The following is a 20,991-nucleotide window of genomic DNA, read 5'->3' on the forward strand; positions in this document are numbered from 1 at the left end:
GCTCATCAGTGAAAGAGAACAGACCATTGACTCAGGCCACAGATCTGATGGGCCTGAAGGGCATTGTGCTAAGTGAAACAAAAGCTGGACTCAAAAGGCCACACGCATGCAGCACAGATTCCCTTCTACAGCACTCTGGAAGCAGCAGAGCTATAGAGATAGCGGTGATCAGTGCTTGCCAGAGGATAGGCATGGGTGGGAGAGAGTGGCTGTCAAAAGGGTAGAGGGAGGAGTCTTAGGGGATTGACTAGTTCTTTATTGTGATGATGGGGTAGGTGCCTGAATCTCCACATGTGAGGAAATGTCAGCACTGTATGTATATCCTGGAACAGTGTCGGGTTGCTGGTTTTGGTATCATGTACCTGTAGCTATTAGGAGAGGGTGCATGTGGAACACACAAGATCTCTGCTCTTCGCACAGCCTCTTGAGATCTTGTAGACTTCTTCCCTTCACTCAAGTGCCAGGTCTTACTCCCTTCTTTGGACCATCTGCGGAATTATTTCCAGCCTCTTGCCATATCATTAAAAACAAAACAACCTAAAACATTATTGCCTTTTACAACACTTGCATAAATTTTATACATAAAAGATGAGTTGGTTCTACTAAAGAAGAATGTATGACTTTGTTCTCTTATCCAGTACAACCTCCCAGTCCTCTCTTATGTCCTCATATGGATGCTTTACTAAACGCCACAGACTCATAGATAGTTTTAGATGTCTAGATTCACTCCCTTCCCCCCCCGTACCCCGTACACACACACTTAGTACACCACTGTAGGACTCAATGGCTCTGATGAAGAACAGCACTTATTTCTGCTGTTCTTGGCATTGTGGCACTGGGATGCTACCGTTTCCATGCATTGAGTGTCTCTGGGACTTTACGATCACTAACTCGGGTATGTATGATACAGTGTGGCTGGGTGCTTCTCAGAGCTCCTTCCATATCCCACAATTTTTATGTCTGCACCTGCCCATGACTGAAATGAACCTTGTGTAGCGGACACGTCCATCACTGAAGGAGAGTCAAGACTAAATTTTCCTTTCTTCCAAATGACATTTGCATCATTTCGGCTTAAGTATCAGACTCTTAGGTTTTGCGGAGTCAGTACCAAAGAGTCAGCCATCAGCTGCAAAGATAACGGCTCTGAGGATGAGGCCTGAGCAGGAATAGCTTTTCAGCTTTGCTCTCTCACAGAGGTTGAAAACACTATGGACGTTTGATTTGCTTAAATGGAATAAAATCACATACAAATGCTTACATTCCTTGAGACTGGTGACCAACTCAGGGAAACCTAATCCGGAAAGACCAGCTCTGATTGGCAAAGCTTACGAAATGTAGTCTTTTTGAAATCATGGGAATGCATTGTTTAAGACACGGAGACAGCAGTTAGCAAGGTAGAGGATGAGGACTCTGCCTCTGAGACAGAAGAAAGCACAGGAGATCTCAGCTCCCTGCTCTAAGCCACAGCCCACAGAATCTTTGTGATCTACTATTAGATTAAATACTTCTTACAGTCCAGTGAGGTAGCTTTTATTGTTCTCGTTGTACAGATGAGAAAATGGAAATCAAAAGACATCATAATAAGTTAGCTGTGATCACAGCATCCATGGATGGTCTCTTACTCTAGATTAGTAATTAGCACGTTTAACTCATTGTGACGTCACACTATAACCCGAGAGGAGATGGCTAGTCTGATAGAGAATGTGCTCAGAAACAGCTCATCCCTGTGCAGATGGGGCTGAGGGGAGTAGAGCCGAGTCCTTCATTGTAACATCACAGCGACGGCTGGTGACTGTGTCTCTCTGCCGGCAGCCCTGGAACTGATGGAGCTCAGCTGGAGAGATGCTCACCTTTTCTAGGCTAAAGTTCAGCTTTCCTTTATTTGTGTGTGTGTCTGTGTGTGTGTGTGTGTGTCTGTGTGTGTGTGTGTCTGTGTGTGTGTCTGTGTGTGTGTTGAATATCTACTATAAGGAGCAAGAATGGCTGATTTCAAGTAAAATTTTCAGCCTCTCTTTTTAAAATGACACTAAAACTGCCTTTTAAAAATCTCACTTTTCAGGACTGGGGGGCCCACCCAGTGGTTAAGAGCTCTTGCAACACACCTGAGTTCAGTTCCCAGCACCCTCTCTGGGTGGCGCACAATTGTCTGTCACTCGAGCTGCAGGGGATTCAATGTCCTCTTCTGAACTCTGTCGACACCCTCACACAAGTGGCACACATACATGCTCACGCATGCACACCCCCGCACAAACACACACACACACACACACACACAAAGAAATAATAAAAACCAATCTTACAAACACTGTGTCTCATGGAGTTATGATTCATATTTTAAAGTATCTCATCTGTTTATTACTTTCTGTGAGAAGCTGAAAGAATGGCTTTCGAGCTAAGAAACATCCCTCAGAATCTGCCTAATTAGGTAATGAGCTTGAAAGCCCAAATTATCCTTGCCATTGCCCAAGAAGCGACTGGTAATTAGTGTCTAGGGACACTTGGGGAACAGTTTCCCTGTGGACAGTACCAGCAATCTGTACTTTTGTCATTTGTCCGAAATTAAATACAATCAGCAATCCAAACTCAGGCTGGAAACACAGAGTAGTACAGCCTTTACTTCCTGCGGAGCTGATGTTGTAAAGGGGATCCTGGATTCCTGGCAGCTTCACGGTGAGAAGCAGTAAGACAAAGCTTTGGAAACACTTCCCGTAAATGCTGTCAAGGTCTGTCTTAGTCCCATCCCTCACCCAACCTTTGCTTCTTGCCCGTGTTGCCACCCTAGCTGGCTGGCATGCTTCTGTTCCCAGGCTCCCTGGTCTGGGTGTTGGAGTGTTGTTTTTCATCAGATGGGCCATAGCGACCTGTCCTACATAGCCCAAGGAACTGTCGTGGTGGAAGGAGCCAGAGTGGGTGACAGTCGATGGGGGTCAGGATGCAGTGGAGACTCCATGTCTGTTAACACTTTCTAGTATTTGCACTTGCAAAGGCGCCCATCCTTGGGCAGAAGTCAGGAGAAGAATCCTTCCTCTGTGGATTCACGATAAGTGGTTTCCTACTTGGGTCATCTTTCTTTGGGGATTCACAGTTCAGCGTGTAACGTGCTGTTAGATATACTGCTGCTCATCTGACTTCAGCTGCCCTTAACAAATCTACAGGGTGAAGGAGCAGGCCAGGACCATGGGCAGGGTGTGTGGCACGTGTCTCTTTCCTTCCCATCTGTTCTAGGACAGGGAAGTAAGTCTGCCTAGTGCCCATGTGTTTCTGCGGACAGGTTAGAAGTGATCTTGGCAAGGTTTCTGTAGACAGACATTGTCTCTGGCGCGAAGGACGAGGACATGTGCCATCTCTAGCCAGTTGGTGGAGGCCCAGCTGTTGATAAGGAAATACGGAAAGTGCTTATTTCTGGACAAGTGAGATCCAGAGATGGGGTGGGTCTCACAGCTTAGTACTAGGCAGCCCAGGCCACCGGGAGGCTTGTGGGTAAGCCAGGCACTGTGCTCCAATGTCAGGGATTCTACTTACTTTGGAAGTTCAGCTTTTTTCCAATTCAGACCTGGTTTTAGTGGCTACTTAAAATACTCTATCTTGCAAAGACTGTATCACAGATGCTGGGCTTAATAGGCAAAAGGAATCATAATAGATTCATGATGTTTGCAGGGGACTGAAGGTGGGGTGACATCATATGTGCAGTGTCTGATGACCTTGGTCCCCTCAGAGCCTACCCAACACTAATGTTCTGCAATACTCTATGGGTGTCGTTTGTACATAGCCCAAGGGGAAGTTACAACAACCCTACTTAAAATATGTTTGTAAAATGATGCCATGCTTGCCTTGAACTTCACAGAAACAACAAAGCCATTCTATGTGTAGCGCCGTCTATTATTGAAAGGTTTTTAAATCTTCATAGTACATTGTGTCCGTTAGAGGGTTGATTTGTATACTTGCTTTAAATTATGGTGGCTTTGAAAATTACTGTTTAAGTGTAGTTACCACAGATGACACTGCGCGTTCAAATGCCTCGCTTTCATTTGCCTTGACTTAAAGAGGCAGTGTCAAGAACTGAATTTCTCTGCCCACAGAGTCGTACACCCAGTGCATGAAAGCAGCAGGCAAGGTACCATTGTCCATTTTTCTCCCCTGATAGGATTTCTGAATGCATCAGTCCGAGGCTGGTCTTCTGGCAAGACTCTTTTGAGAAAATGTGGTTGTCTCTGTCGGTATGGTTTTCTGTTAACATAGTTCTTTGCATTTTAACCCTCAGGGTAGAATTTTAAAGTCAAGGTCTGGCCTGCAGCTTGGCTGGCTCAGAGGGCCTCTGTGATGGGGACCACAGCTGGCCGCTGGAGCTGCCTCACCTATACTAAGACATAATATCATGGCAGTTTGTCTCGGAAGGATAGCCCTTAGGATATAATACTTCTACCAGCCCGGAAGTGACCTTATGGAATAATGCCCTCCCCACTTCTTTCTCGTTCCAGAAACAGAGCTGTCAGTCACTGCTGAGCTAGTGCCTACCTCATCCTGGAACATTTCAAGTGATGTCGACAAAGGTACATGGAGGGGAAACTACAGGCCAGAGGAGGAGGGAGAAGATAAAGCTCACCCATAAGCCCGGCCTGCTCTTCCTTGTAACGAATCTCTGTCCACATCAACAAGGAGAGGAGGAGGCAGCTGCAATGAACCCCTGGCTTACATTGTGATGACTTAACGTTTAATTATTTGGAATTATTTCTGAAGAACTTTTTTTTCCTTTTCTTTTTCTCTTCTTCCTCTAAAATGTTCCACATGGTTAAAATGCTTCAAGATGTGAAGCGGGGCCGTTTCTGACCTTCCTGTCTCTGCATCCAGGGCACCTTGTTTGGGGGATTTGCTTCAGCCTAAGCCAAGTCTGATCAGAGCTGTTGGCTGGGTGACCTTTCTGGACCAGCATTTGATGTGCTTGTGGGGTTCAGGACCCGGCATTCAGAATGCTTGTAATTGCCTGTGTGTACAGACAGCAGCTTCCTATGTGCACATGGGGAGCATGTTCCCGGCGTGGAGTTGCGGCTTTGCATTAATTAAGGCCTGCCATATGCTTTGGCTGGTCTGAGGAGATCCTATGGCCTGGGCAGGGCAGAGCCCAGGTGTGCTGGCTCTGTCTGCCTCCAGCCTTCTTTCTTTTTAGTCCCCCTTGACATGCCGCTATCCCTAGCCGGATTTCTGCTTCTTCTAGTGTTTCCTCTTTCTCAATATGGCTCATCCTCTGCTCTTCCTTTGCTCATACCCATCCCCCACCTTCTGCAAGGAGTTCGTTCTTTCTCCTCGAAATGTCCATTGCCTCATCCATCCATCCATCCATCCATCCATCCATCCATCCATCCATCCAGTGATACATTGTTTAAATTCTTATTGATTCTTTCTCTGGGAACTATTTGCAGAATTAGGATCCAGAAATGGATTTTTTTTTCCTGTATATTCGTCTCTTAACTAACTAGGTACTTTAAACACCCATCTTCCCTTAAGGCTGGGAGAGCTTTATGGGTGGATTTCTACAAATCTATCTTGGTTTTGGGTGGTGGGGCTGATAGTGATAAGGGTACAGACTCTAGTCCTTATTAAATCCTCAATGAAGGTGGATAAAAATATGAACCCACCATACTACGCAAGAGGCCATTTTGATACTTCGGATGTTCAAATACTTATGTCCAGCAACCTGCTGGGTTTCTCCTTTAGCTCGGGTGTCATTCTGAGTTCTGAGACTGTAAAGGGAAAAGGAGTTTGCATCCTTTTCTTCTCTTATCACTATAATAAAATATCTCAAAGAAGTGGGACAACCCTGTCCAGGATGACAGTTTGTGAGGGTACAGTCCATCATGGTATGGAAGTCAAGGCAGAGTTCAACGTGGCTCAGAGCTGTGGCAGTGGGGTTGGGAGGCTCACGGCTGTGGCCGTGGTACTGTGAGGCTGCTTGTAGACCTGCGGACAGAGAAGTCAGGTTAGAACTTGGACTTGGCCATAACCCACAAGAGACCCACTACTTCTAGCTTCATCCTACCTCCTAACAGTTCCACCACCTCCCCAAACAGTGCTACCAACCAGGAACCAGGAATTCAATCACACAAACCTGTTTAAACCCTTAGCAGGTCAAAAGTCACCTCCATCATTTCTTTTTGTGACCAGCTCTCCTGTCACTCAAAGCTTCACTGAGAGTGTGTTTCCTGTCTGGGGAGAGAGTTCTTCATAGAAGAGCACAGTAGATAGCACATGTTTTTAGGCATTTCAGAATGCCAGCAGGAGACAGACAGACAGAGATACTTTTTTTTTTTAAGAATTGAATTGAATCTATATTTTTAAAATGGTGTTACTGTTATTCCTCTTCATATCAGGTGGCCAAACAAGACCTAGGAGGCAGTAGAATTCTAATGCATGTTTATGGAATGATTTGAATGGGGAGAGGAGACAAAGAACACCAGACAGTTTGCTTAGTGCTTGTTCTGTGGCAGCTGCTGTGGCAGATGCTTTCAGTGTGTGAACTTATGGTGCAAGTTCCTTGTGACAACTACGGAGTCCTCACATCCAGGCCACGTGCAAATCACCAGCCTCCTGTTCTCAGTACCAAGAAACCTGAATGGGCCGAAAAGGTCCAAGGCTGCTGGTGAGAAACTCACCTGCACGGTCTCCACACAGCATTGTCTGTGATAATAGTTGCCTTTTGAGAAGAAGGCAGTATCTACTGAGCCGCTGGGTAGTGGGCAGGGGAAATCTGCTCAGATTCTTTCATTTGTTCAGGAGAGCCTTGCAGAAAACATGGGAGCTTCCTAGTGATTCTTGCTGTCATGTTGTGTTATGTGATTAATGAGGACTGGTCTTTCATTCCCGTCTAGAATAAGAGAGCTGCTTAAGTAATCCGCTTACTTATTCATTGCTTAAATCTTTATTGATTTCTTTTCTGGGTAGTATTTGAGCAATTAGGATCCACAGTCAGGAAAGGGATCCTGTTCCTTGTTCCATGGACTTGGAGCTTCACTGCAAATAGCAATGTCCAGATATATCGTTAAAGCCTTTGGGTTGCTTTCAGAGATGGAGCTATGGCAGGTGGAGCCCATTTCCTAACCACATAGGCCAGCTGGTGGGAATAAAAATGAAATCCATCATCAGGCTGGCACACAAAGAGAGGGATCACTGGGTTGTAGAAATTAAGAGTGTACTCAATGCTTTAGTGGTGAGCAGTGATGGGGAGAAAAGATGAAGGTCCTGTGGAGGAGGTATGTGTGATTCTTAGGATGGTGCCAGGATCCAAGCCATGGTCTTCGGGCCTTTCTGCCCAGTCTGCCAGTTGAGCATCCACATGAAGAAGGAATGAAAGAAAAGCCCTACTAGGCACACGAGGATACTTTTCTCCTAACCCATCCCTCCTAGCTGACCTCCACAGCCTTACCATGAAAGCAGCTACTGATGGGCCAGGCACAGGGGACGAGGGTGGGGGGTTTCTGAAACAAATGTTTCAGAAGGAAGTACCAGCTAAAGTGGACTCAGGGGCTCATCCTCAGGACCACCGAGGGATGCTGGAATGGATGTGTTGAGAGCCCTGTTCCCTACACAGGTTCAATCACAGGTTCTTTACCCAAGCCAATTGTTTCTTTTGGAGAAATTGACTGGAAATTGCACCCGTAGGGAGCAGAAAGGAAGGGAACCTATGGCTTGTAAGGTCAGCCTCCAACTACAGATAGTTCTCTGTGGTGACAAATGGGCTTGAGAGCATTGTTTAATGGAGATTTGGCTTTCTTTCTCAGCTTGGAACTTTATACATTACAGAGACATTGGCTCTGACTAGTACAGGCTCTGTCTGGACTTTACTCCGAGTTCTGGCTTCCTTTTATGGTTGTATCTATTGCCTAAGATTGTTTTCCTGGCCAAGAAGAACACCTGTGGTGTTGTCGTCTGTCTGTGTAGAGCTAGGGTGGCTACTTGCACACCACAATATACAGACCTGGACTTAGCACCTTAACCCAGAGCTTCACCATCAAGAGCCATGGCAAGTCCCTAGTTCAGGGGTGGCTGCCTCCACTTCCGGCTTGATTCATCCTTGACACACAAGTAGTCTGCGTTAATTGTATTGGGTGACCTGTACCTTGAAAATCCATTATCAGCTGGACAAAATGAGGCAGCAGAGTCATTGTATTGTGTTCCTAATTATATAAATTTGGAACAATGGCAGGGCTTAAAGGTGACAAGGTAGTTTGACACTTAGCACGCTGAAAGTCCTCCCGGAACTTGGCTCTCTGAGAGCTTACTCCGCTTTGTGTCCCATCTTCAAAACTGGCATCTAAGTGAAGTGCGTTCCCATCAAATCCCTGGGATTACCACATGGTAGTGAAGATTCTCAAGTTGGGCAGTTTGAGTCTTCAGCGACATCTACTCATACTTACACAGAGGCCAGCAATGGAGCCATAGGACAAACCAGAGAATTTCTGCTCGGAGATAATAATTGGTCCATGCACGGAGGACTCGATGAGCCAGACTGCCATTTTGTCCTGAACTTCATCTTGCCCTGGGTCCTATGCTAGCTCTGCACCCAGAACACTGGCTCCCTTCAGCATATCTGGAAAGCCAAGCTCTGTTGGTGGAGCTCTTTGAGCTGCTCTTTCTTCTCCTCAAGGCCTGCTGGTACTCTTTCTTTCTCTGCCCACCTCAGTTGTTGTAAGGCAACCCTTTTTAAACAAGCATGCTACTGGTCTAGAAGCAGCTTCCTCCAACATCAGGCTTTCTCTGAGACTTTTGTTAGTCTGCTCGACAAACCCATTCAGATTTGCAAATAGACTTTCCAAAAGGAGGCCTATGGGATTCTGCCATAAAAGAGGAGGATTAGGGATGCTTGTGGTCCATCTTGATTCTTTAAAGCTGCTCATAGGAGAGGCTTGCCATTAGGCACCCTTTCTTGTCCCTGCCACTTCAGTCCCTCACACTGTGGCTCCTTGTCTGCAGCTCTTAAGGGACATTCAGCTGAGAGGAAGGAGGACCAGGGTTGTGTTTATAGGGATCATAGACAGCCATGAACTTATGGTCTTGGTCAACCCAAATAAAGGCCTATCAATCAGGCTGTTAGGTGGAGAGGCCACTGGCTAAGGGCCTGGGAAGGGGGGCAGTGTTGAAATAAGAGCAGCGGGGCTGCGTCCCCAGCACCCAGCCGCCTGCACGGCTAGCTTTATACCCGAAATAATTACACGGAAACTGTATTCTTTTAAACACTGCCGGCCCCATTAGTTCCAGCCTCTTATTGGCTAGCTCTTACATATTAAGCTAACCCATTTCTATTAATCTTTGTAGCCCACGAGCTGGCTTACCAGGAAAGATCTTAACCTGCGTCTGTCTGGAGTGGGACAATCATGGCGACTCACTGACTCAGCTTCTTTCTCCCAGCCTTCTGTTCTGTTTACTCCACCCACCTAAGGGTTGGCCTATCAAGGGGCCTAGGCAGTTTCTTTATTCCTTAACCAATGAAATCAACAGATTGATATATGACACTCCCACATCAGGGCAGCCCCTGCCTTAGCTCCTGTTACTCTCGTGGCTATGCTACTGTAGTGCCAAGCTTTCCACTGTCCCCGTCCTATTTCAGGCATTTGTCACACTTGGCTGTTTGTTCTGGTGAGAATCTGCCCCCGCCCCCTGCCCAGTCTTTTGCTGTTGGTAAGGGCCCAGGTCGGACATCACTATTTCCTATAAGACTCTCTTGACTCCCCCTTTCACATAGGTGTTCACCTGTGTTCCTTGTCTCTTGCTAGAACATGTCTTCATCCCTGTGTGTTCTTCTCCTTACAGTCCTCCATCTCTCAGGAGAGGAGTCTGTGTTGAGCATCTTCATCTCAAGTAAAGCTCTCCCCGATTCCCCCTTGTAGGAGCAGGACCAGCCGGGAAGCTCACTGCGCAAATGGCTTTGGGAAGACTCGGAGTTCCACACTAAGAGCCTCAGGACCAGGAATCAGCCTCACTTTCCTGTCCTGGTGGCTCAGTAGTTTGAATGTTTAAGTGGATGTGTTAAATCAGAACGTGGAAGCAAACAGTATTAATGCAGCCCCCAGAAACTGTAAGAAGCAAGGAATGGGTTCTACCTCACACCCCAGAGGAAGCTCCATCCTGCTAGACTTTGAACATCTAAACTCCAAAACCAGGATACTTATATTTTCATTGTTTTGAGCCTCCAAGTTTAGGATAACTTGTCACGGTAATGTCAGGAGCAGAATAGACCTAGGCAAGTTGCCCAAAGTCACAAGAGAGTGAACCTGAAGTTTGAACCCAGTCTATTAATATTAGATTAAATTGTCTCAAATCAAATGAAAATGTTTCCTTAGATTTGTTTAATGAACAGAGATTTACTGAGTGAATACTGCAGTTAGCTCTGTGCTGGAGGCCAAAGATAAGGAGGCAATAATGAACAAGACAGATGTAAGTTAACCTTTGGATGGTGTTACAGGTTTGAGTGGGCTCTTGAGTCCCCAGCTGACATCAGTCTTTGGAAGGTTGTGGAACCTTTAAAAGGCGGGGTCAAACTGAAGGAAGAGGATCACTGGTAGACTTTGGGCTGTTATAGATTTTCCTGGCTCCGGTCTTTGTTTCCTGATTGATGCCAGGTAACAAGCCCCTGCCACACAGTCTGCATGGAGCCACCTGCCATGCCTTTTCTTCCCATCTTCCCAGGATGGCTCAGACTGTGCGCCTAGATAAATCCTTCCTCTCCTAAGGGCTTCATTCTGATATCACAGAGACGAGAAAAGTACATTATACAGGTATTTAACTCCAGTTCAATGGGAGAGACTTTAAATGATTACTTTCGTCTTCATAGATTTACTCAAAATCATGTCAATCCAGCAGTGAGACATGCCGCAAAGGAGAAGTATAAAAGCACAAGACTTTATTCTGGAAAACAAGCAAAACAATCCTTGCCTGCTCCTTGGTAGGCCCAACTAAAAGCTACCAGAGGTAGGGTCAGCCTTGTGTCCTCTCTAACCTATTCCTGGGAGTCTGAACTTGAGACTGTACCTCAGCCCTCTGGGGCTTGTGGAAGTTGTTCTGCCATGAAGCAAATCTCTGAGGATAGGGACCCACGAAAGGAGGCAGTGAAGCTCGTGCACATGCGAGCTCTGCAACCCATTACAGACATCATCAAGAGGAGGAGGGTGTGGGAGGATTTCTTCAGACAAGGTTGCAAACTTTGGCGTTACAGCGCCAGGCCCGATTTCCTGGAAGGCTGTGAGAAACTCCCTAATTACCCTTCATTCCGGACCATGTTGTTCCAGAGCAGCTCTTGCCAAGAGCCTGTGCTTAAATGTCACTTTGCTTGGTTGTCCTGTGCACGATGCTCACCGGCTCGGAAAAACTACCCATAGCCTTGCTGCCTCAGCTGAGCAGGAGGTTCAGGCCCCCAGATGTCTCAGCGGCTCTTGGCTCTGCTTCCAGCTGTCACAAGGAAGGCTGATTTACTTCTCACCTCTTTTGTTTTCTTTTTTTGTTGTTGTTGCAAATGAGTCCATTTTCATGGATCCTAAATTCCACCTGACCATCTCAGATCTCTGGAATATGCTAGGATAGAGTTCAGACTGACCTTTAAGGGTGTCTTGTCTGTGACCTTCGGTTATCTTCTGGACTCAGAGGGAGGGATTCTCCTAAAGGACCTTTTCCCGTACTTTAACATCAACATTGCTCCCCCAAATCATATCCACTCATTCAGTCAGTGGTCACATAGACTCACTATGTGTCAGGACCACACAGAACTGAAGCAGTTGGCGAAAGTATCAAAGTCCCCACTCTCGCCTGGGCAGTTTGGATGCTCAACTTACTAAACCTGAAACCTGGATGGAGGTGGGCTGTCCTTGGACTTCCCACAGGTCAGGGAACCCTGGTGGCTCTTCAAGCTGATGAGGGAGAGGGACTTGATCGGGGGAGGGGGAGGGAAATGGGAGGCGGTGGGGGGAGGAGGCAGAAATCCTTAATAAATAAATAAAATTTAAAAAAAAATAAAGTGAAAAAAAAAAACAAAGTCCCCACTCTCGGAGGGGGAGTTAGTGAATCCCAAATGCCATGCGAACCCTTCCTGAATGGTTCCTGCTGAGCTCCATCAAAACCCTGGGCGCATGCTGCTGTGTCCATTTTATAGATAGGAAGCAAGTCAGAGCAATGTAACTCAGCTAATAAAATGCAGAGCCAGAACGTTGGGCCTCAGTAGCCACTGAAGGCCATTTCTATTGTATTCTGACTCATTAGACTTAATACAGTGGTTGATTCTGTGATTTAGCATATTTCCAACTTTGTATCTTATGTGAGTCTGATCCTAAGAAATTTGTATGATTTTTTTTTTAAGCAGGAGAAGGATGTAAACTAAACCCTCTTCCAAATAATAGCTTGTCCTTTGGTGAATGTAGTAAGCTACCTCTTAGACAATTTTAATAGTTCAGCTCTTGTCTTTACAGAATCTACAGACCAAATTTGTCATCTTCTTGCTTTCCCTCTTCTTCCCCTTATGCTATCTCACACACTTTTGCTGTGTTCTTGCGTGCTCCTTCCTGTGCCAGCTAATCGCCCCTGGAGGCAGGGTCGGCCACACATCCTCTCTGGCCTGTTTTCCTGTGGTAGTAAGCTCCGAGTAACCAATTAACATGTACACTCCTCTCTAATAGTCTAGCAAGAGAAGGAAACCAGAGTGGGTACGTGTCTTAGTCTGGGTTTCTATTGCTGTAAAGGGACACCAAGACTATAGCAACTCTTAGAAAGAAAACATTTAATTGGGGTGGCTCTCTTACAGTTGCAGAGGTTCAGTCAGTTGTCATCATGGTGGGGAGCATGGTGGCCTGCAGGCAGTCATGGTGCTGGAGAATCAGCTGCAAACCCTACATCTTGCAGGAAACAGGAAGTCAACTGAGATGCTGGGCAATATCCTCAGCATAGGAAACCTCAAAGCCTGCCCCCACAGTGACACTTTCTCCAACAAGGCCATAGCCATTCCAACAAAGCTACACCTCCTAATAGTGTCACTCCCTAGGAGATTATGGGGCCAATTACATTTAGACTATCACATTCTAGTCCCTGGCTCCCATAAGCTTATAACGCTATCATAATGCAAAATTCATTTAGTCCAACTTCAAAAGTCCCCATAGTCTACCACAGTCTCAATAATGTTTTAAAGTCCAAAGTTCAAAGTCTCTTATGAGATTCATGAAATCTCTTAACTGTAATCACTTGTAAAAATCAAAATAAAAAAGCAGATTAATATTTCCAATATATATTAATAGCATAGGATGTACATTGCCATTCCAAAATGTAGGAAAGGGAGGATAGTGAGAAAATATTGGGCAAAAACAAGACTGAAACCCAGCTGGGAAGACTCCAAACTCTGTATCTCTGATGTCAAAATGCTCTTAAGATCTCCAACACACTTCTTTCTCTTGGGCTGGTTCCATTCCCTGTCATCAGCTCTTCTGAGGACTCTGGCATCTCTAACATTTTGGATACTCCAAGGCAATTCAGGCTTCAATTTCACAGCTTCACACAATGGCCTCTCCAATTAGGCCTCCATTTAGGGACACTTCTGACACATGCCTGGTCTCAATGACTTCTTTTAAGCACAGACACAAATTCCATAACCTCTTTTTTTTTCTGTCCTTAAGCCTAAAACCAGAACCATGCAACCTAAGTTGCCAAATTCTGCTGCTTACTGGAGCTTGAACATGTCCCTCTGATTTAGTTACATCTTCACCAGCTTTCTGTCCTTCAGTGCCCAAACTTGACTGTCCTGAAACTTACTATATAGACCAGTGTAGTAGTTTGAATGTATTTGGCCCCCATAATCTCATAGGGAGTGACACAATTAGGAGGTGTGGCTTTGTTGGAGCAGGTATGGCCTTGCTGGAGGAAGTGTGTCACTGTGGGGGCAGGCTTTGAAGTTTCCTATGCTCAGGATACCACACAGTGTTTCAGTCGACTTCCTGTTTGCAAGATGTAGGACTCTCAGCGACTCAAGCATCACATCTGGTGCACACTGCCATGCTCCCACCATGAAGATAATGGACTGAACCTCTGCAACTGTAATCGAGCCACCCCAATGAAATGTTTCCTTTATAAGAGAAGCTGTGGTCATGGTGTCTCTTCACGGCAATAAAAACCCTAACCAAGACAACCAGGCTGGCCTCAAACTCAGAGATCCACCAGCCTCTGCCTTCTCAGTGCCAGGATTAAAGGTGTGCCTCACCATACCTTCCCCAAGCTTCTCTGTAGTTCATTTTCACAAGATGGAAACTTAGCTGGGTGGAGTCTTGCCCTGAGGTCACCGCTCCTGTATTCCATTTCTTAATCCATTTATCTCCTGGAACACAGGATTTAGCTCCATTCCAATTTCTAGTGTTCTTTCTCCTCAAACTGTACATTTTGTAATTTACCCTGCTCAGCTTGCTCCTTTTCATTATAAATCTTCATTAGAGTTACCACTAATAACCATACAACAGAGTCTCTATGCTGGGCTGTTTTGAGATTTCTTCTGCCAATGAAATTAATCCAAAACCCTTCACGTTAGCCTAAGGCAGTAATCCAAACTCTTCATTTTAGCCTCAGGCAGAACTTTATGGATAAGGGCACAAGACAGCCACTTTCTTCACCAAAATATCACAAGAATGATCTCTAGGCAACCTAATAAAATTCTTCTTGTCTGAAACCTCTTGAGTGAGCCTCTGACAGTTCAAATAACTCATAGCACCACTGTATTCCATGTGCCTACTAGCATGGCCCATTGAGCAGTGTTTAAAGCATTCTACTGCTTTCATAACCCAAAATGTCAAAGAGCAAATTCCTTCAAACAAAAACATGGTCAGGCTTATCACAACAATACCCCAGTGCCTGGTACCAACTTCTGTCTTAGTTTGGAGTTTTATTGCTGTGAAGAGACACCATGACCATGGCAACTCTTATAATGAAAACATTTAATTGGGGTGGCTTGATTACAATTTCAGAAGTGCAGTCCATTGTCACCATTTAGGGAGCATGGTGGCAGCAGTGGTGTGCTGGCAGGCACAGAATTGGAGAGGTAAATGAGAGCCTTATATCTTGCAGGCAACAGGAAATCTACAAAGACATCAGACATGTCAAAACCCACTCCCACCGTGACACACTTCTGTAGCTGGGTTTTCTTTTACTCAAGTCCCATGTTGGAACGCCAAAATGTTGTTATTGGTTTTTTATTCTTTGCTCTTTACTTTTTGGCCCATTGGGGGCCTGCTACCCTGCTCCCAAGTAAATCATGACAGAGGCTTATTTTTGGACTTAGCTTGACTTGTTTCTTGCCAACTTTTCTTAAATTAACCCATTTACCTTTTTGCCTCTGGGCTTTTACCTTTCTCTTACTCCATAGCTGGCTGGGTGTCTGGGTGACTGGCCCCTTGTTCTATCTTGCTTTGTCTCCTTTTTCTCAGATTTCTCCTCCTACTCTCTCTGCCTGCCAGGCCATCCTATCCTTTTTTCTCCCTTGCTATTGACCGTTCAGCTCTTTATTAGACCATCAGGTGTTTTAGACAGGCAAAGAATCACAGCTTCACAGAGTTAAACACATGCAACATAAACAAAAGCAACACATCTTTACATCATTAAACAAATGTTCCATGACATAAGCAAAAATAAACACCTTAAAATACTATTCTATAACAAAACACTTCCTCCAACAAGGCCATACCCACTCCAACATAGCCACACCTCCTAGTACTGCCTCTTCCATAAGATTATGGAGGTCAATTTCATCTAGACTACCATAGTACATGATAGGCAAATAGTGACATACTCTATACAACTCAATGGGGATGACAGCTGAGTATTATAGGATGGAGAAGAAATAGGAAACAAAGGAACACATCTGGATATGCCCTGTTTCTCTTCTCCTCTGCCCAAACGAAGGCCAAAATTGTATGTCTATTTTCTTACGTAGTTCTTCATGGATTTTTTTTTCAAACGGTGTCTCATTTTTCATAATCAAGTTTCTGTTCTTGGCATTCTTGGAGACATAACTGTCGTCCCAGAATGTGAGAAGAAAGGATGGGCACGATCCCTTAGCAGAGGCTTCTAAGAATTGTTTATATCATCAAACAGCATGTATGGCTCTTGGGTTTTATCATAGAATCAGTGCTGTTAGCAACACTGATTATAACAACGTAATAAAAAGTATAACAATAATTCTTAATGATTCTAGAGTAGCTTCCACAGAGCAGACAATGTAAGTAGTCCCGTATGTAAATGATCTATTTCTACTTGCTCCCAGGAAGGTGAGCCTTAGAGAGACTGAGTATCTCTGTTTCGTTTCTGCTGCTTTGATAAAATACCCTAATCCAAAGCAGCTTAGGGAAGAAGGGTTCTAATTTAGCTTCCAATTCTAGGTTATGGTCTGTTACTAGAGGAAGTGACAGCATCAGGAACTCGAGGCAGCTGGTCCTATCTGATTCCTAGCCAAGAGCAGAGAGGAAGACCATACACATCCGCAGCTGCTTGCTTGTGTTCAACTCAGCTTCTCCACTCTTTCAGTGCAGGATCCTCTGCCTAGGGAATGGTGCTGCTCACAAGTGGATTTGGTCTTTTCACACCAGTTGACTTTATTAAGACAGTCCACAGAACCTGTTCGCAGACCAACACAATATCAACAGTCCCTCGCTGGGGCTCTTTTTCCCAGGTGAGATAGGCTGTGCCAAGTTGACTAAGCAATAGGAACAATATATTCAGTTCCGCTGCTTTTGGGTCTGTGTTGAGACAGATCATCGGTAATGGAGGGCAAGTGGAGCCAAGCATCTCCCTTCATGGTGGCCAGGAAGCTGACACAGGGGTAGGGCCCAGGGTCCTAATACCCACTCAAGGGCATCCCTCAATGACCTACAGTCAACCCGCTAGGCCACACATAGGTTTCATCATCTCCAAGTAACGCCACAGCCTGGGACCAAACTTTTAACACATGACCTTTGGAGGACATTTAAAATCTAGACCAGAGCTGGGGACATTCTTTGGCTAATTTTGCAGTTTTCTTCCACTTTTAAAAATTGTATACCTTGGGAATTCTTGACATATCCTTGACAGGAGTTTAATGGAAACAGACTCATAAATCCTCCCTTTTCCATCATTTTATGAAAAAGATTTATTATAAAACTCTTACTGGGATTATTACAAATTATCATTAAATCATTTCATGCATTGTTTTCCCGTCATATTTATAAGACCATCTGGAGGGCACTGCTTTGGGAATGTCTTTTCTAATAAAAATTGACCGGCTTTTGGACAATAGGAGCAGTGTTTTTCAACCGAAGTCTGAGCTGTCTGGGGGGAGAAAGAAAATATGCCAGAGTTGTCACTGGGCTCTAAAGTCAGAGGGATGGGGTACTTAGCTCCACTCTCCTGATGACATTCCATGCTGAAGGTGGGTCCCTGTAGACTGCTCCCTCCGCGTCAGCTTCTGGGGCAGGCAGCCAACATCCTGAAGCAGCTGCCATGTTCCTTGGGTGATTCATGTGTGAACGCGTCTCCCCCAGAAGAATGTGGGCCATCATGTTCTTCCCAGAGTGCTGCTCTTATCATCCCCGAAGTGTTTGCTCATGTAAATGGATCCCAGTTGGAAAGTTTAAGGATCGTGGAGGATGCTTGCCCCATCCTAATACATAACCCTTTGGTCTATAGTATCTTATTATATCTGGCTGCATTAGTTTTCAGTTAACAGAACTGGGCCTTACATATGAACTGATGTACATTCTTGTATTACATCACAGATAAATTTAGAATGGCCGTGAATCTCTGTCTCACAACCCAAATGGTTTAGCTCAGTTCTCCTCTCATCCATCATGCAGCCTTGAATTCGGGCATAAGGCTCTATCCATGTACATGGTGCTGGCGGTATGGGAGATATCCAGATCTACACTGTCTAATTCTTCTCTGCTCTTGAGGACAGTACAGAATAACTGCCAGGCGCATTCAGGAGGACTCCGTTTCTTTTCTCTCCTCCTGTCTTCTTTTCCCAGGAAAATAGACAAACTTCTTTACTCATGCTTTTATTATGCAAAACAGGTCATTTCTGAGTGAGAATTGGGCCGGGAATGATGATATTTTTGTGGAAGGTAGAAATGTCATTAAAATGTGACCATGAGCTTGACATTTCTTGGGGATCTTTTAGCCCAGTCTCCCATGTTTAACAGACATGACCCAGAGAGAAGAATGAACTTACAGTCAGTATTTTTGTGGCAGAAATAGGAGCATATTAGCCCTAACAGCACAGATTCTCAGTGGAGGAGCAGGTTTTAGGGGAGGTGTCAGGGCATCATTAGCTTTGTATAGTCCTATGGAAACCCCAAGATGAAATTCTCAGCTAGCTGCCATTGTTCTTTGTTCCCAATCTTAAAAATGAGGGTAAAAAAAAAATCAAATGGGTTTTATTGAAAACCTTACTCTGTATGGTGTTATCATTTACCCATAGTAAAATTTTACTGTTTTTAGTTGTGATGTTCCCATGAGTGTGGGTGCCCTTGGAGGCCAGAGGTGTTGGGTACACCTAGAGCAGTGATTACAGGCAGCTGTGGGCTGCAGGAAATTGGTATGTGTAATAGGTTCTGGGTCCTGGGAAGAGCAGCCAGTTTTCTGAACTACTTGGCTAGCTCTCCGGTCCCCAACTTTCCATAGCTTAAAATTTATACTTTAAATGGAACCTAGAAAGTTCAAAATCTTAGAGGGAAAAATAGAAAGGTGGTTTCCAGGAGCTAAGAGGAATGGGGGGGAGTGAAATAGTATTGGCTGAGTGAGGGGGTTTTAGTTTAAGAACATGAAAAATGTCTGGAGGTGGCTGGTGTACTGTGATGACCGAGGGGTACTGTGATGTCACAGAGTATTATGATGCCTGCAGGGTATTGTGATGTTGCAGCATACTATGATGTCACAGAGTATTGTGATATTGTGGCATACTATGATGTCACAGAGTATTGTGATGTTGCAGTGTACTATGATGTCAGAGTATTGTGATATCACAGTATTGTGATGCCTTAGTCTGGTGATGCCTCAGAGTGTTGTGATGTCACAGAGTATTGTGATGCCACAGAGTGCTGTGATGTCACAGAGTGCTGTGATGTCACAATGTTGCGATGTCACAGAGTGCTGTGATGTCACAGAGTGTTATGATGTCACAGAGTGCTGTGATGTCTCAGAGTGCTGTGGTGTCACAGTATTGTGATGTCACAATGTTGTATGTCACAGAGTGCTGTGATGTCACAGAGTGTTATGATGTCACAGAGTGTTGTGATGTCACAGTGTTGTGATGTCACGGAGTGTTGTGATGTCACGGAGTGTTGTGATGTCACAGTGTTGTGATGTCACAGGGTGCTGTGGAATCACAGAGTATTGTGATATAACAGTGCTGTGATGCTGCAGAGTGCTGTGAAAGTACTTGATGTCACAGAACTATTTTCTTCAATGGTTGTAAGGAAGATGCTGCTATACATTTTGGTCACAGTGAAACAGCGTACAGTTTTCTTCACAACATTTAGAATCTCCAGTGCCCTTTCCACCTGTCACTCCATTAAGGCTTGGGCCCTGAAGGACAATCATAACAACTGAATTGTTAATTGTTTTGTTGTTTTCAAAATGATCTCACTCTTGTCATTGCAAAATATGGAGAAAAGCATGGCTGGCCTCCTTAGCACCATTTTATAAATGAGTTAACTCAGCCCCAAATTTGCACGGCTGTAGGTACCAAAGTGGCACCTGGAACCCAAGAGTGATGTTCTCAAAGTCAAGCATGACTCAGTGTAAATGATTCAAATCAGTGCTTGACATTTTTTTATACTTGTTAACCTCGGACATGGACAGGGCATTTAGAAGGATTTTTTAAAATTCCCAACTCTGACTTGATCTAAATATTTTGAACACAAATTACTTATGTGGCCGCATTGTCTGAATACAGGTTAACTGGGGCTTTGCTGTATGGTAATGCCATGGCAAGAACCTCTAGATTTATCATCTACTAGGGCCTGTTCCAGGTGCCCTCACTCTGTTAACTCACTCATCAAAACAAATGGCTTATTTTTTACTTAGAAGTCATATTTCCATTCATCAAGGGTAGGATTGTTGGCATTTGGGGCACAGGAGGCACAGTCCCCACCGTCACCCTCCTTGCCTGAGGTGTTCCCCTCAACTTTTAAGGACCTTGACTCAATTCAAATCATAATTGGTAGCTTTAATGCAAAAAAAGAATTCCATGTCCACCCAGCATATGAAGCAGGAAGCATAAAGGCCAAGAGAAAGACACTCAAGAGAAAAGACATGACACCCTAAGAACATGACCGTGGATATCTAAGAGAAGAGGGGCAGGAAGGAAGACATGCGCAGATGTGGACGTGGCTCCCAAAGGGCCAGCTGCAGCTCACCTTTTGTTCGCTATGTTGTTGTTACTTGTTTGTTTTGTTGCATATGACTTTGGTGGGATTTGAAGTTATTATACTTAAGGGGTCCCTAAGAAACTGAGTGGAGGTCACCTGGTAGTTCCTGAGGGGCACCTGAAGGATTTCCATTGGTTAATTGAAAGCCCAGCCCTCAGGGACCAGGGGGGTATCAGTTTATTTAATATGCTCAGGCGATTTCTAGGGAAAGGAATGACGTTCACCTCAGGGTCCTGGACGTTCTGGCCCTAAGCCTGAGTTGTTTTTACTTTCACATTTAATATCTCTGTACAAAAGGGACAGAAACTCTGTAGGCAGCCCTTCCAGAAAATATGAATGGGGTTGGAATTTTTGCTTTTCAGCGGATGCGAGGCATCAGTCATCCTCTAGGGTGGAAGGCTCTTTCCTTCTTCTGTCTCCAAAGTTAGCCTGCCTTCGCACCTGCTAGCCACCCTCCATGTGCTTAATACACTTTATCTCATAGAACCCACACATCAGTCTGAGGCAGCAGATCCTACAGGAGCTTACCATCTGAAAGAATTTGCCTGTCTGAGACAAGTGGAATGGCCAGGATTTGTTTCTT

The 20,991-nt window shown here is 44.9% G+C and overlaps 1 protein-coding gene across 1 annotated transcript in view; it reads left to right on the top strand.

The window, feature by feature from the left end:
• Ror1 (receptor tyrosine kinase like orphan receptor 1) overlaps positions 1 to 20,991 on the top strand; it is a 351,964-nt gene that overhangs the window by 205,485 nt on the left and 125,488 nt on the right. Inside the window, exon 2 of the mRNA XM_005353459.2 lies at positions 4,479 to 4,550. Coding sequence (XP_005353516.1) covers positions 4,479 to 4,550 — 72 coding nt within the window. The remainder of the gene's footprint in view (positions 1 to 4,478; positions 4,551 to 20,991) is intronic.

The sequence above is a fragment of the Microtus ochrogaster genome, chromosome 10, assembly GCF_000317375.1.
Source record: "Microtus ochrogaster isolate Prairie Vole_2 chromosome 10, MicOch1.0, whole genome shotgun sequence".
Lineage (NCBI taxonomy): Eukaryota > Metazoa > Chordata > Mammalia > Rodentia > Cricetidae > Microtus > Microtus ochrogaster.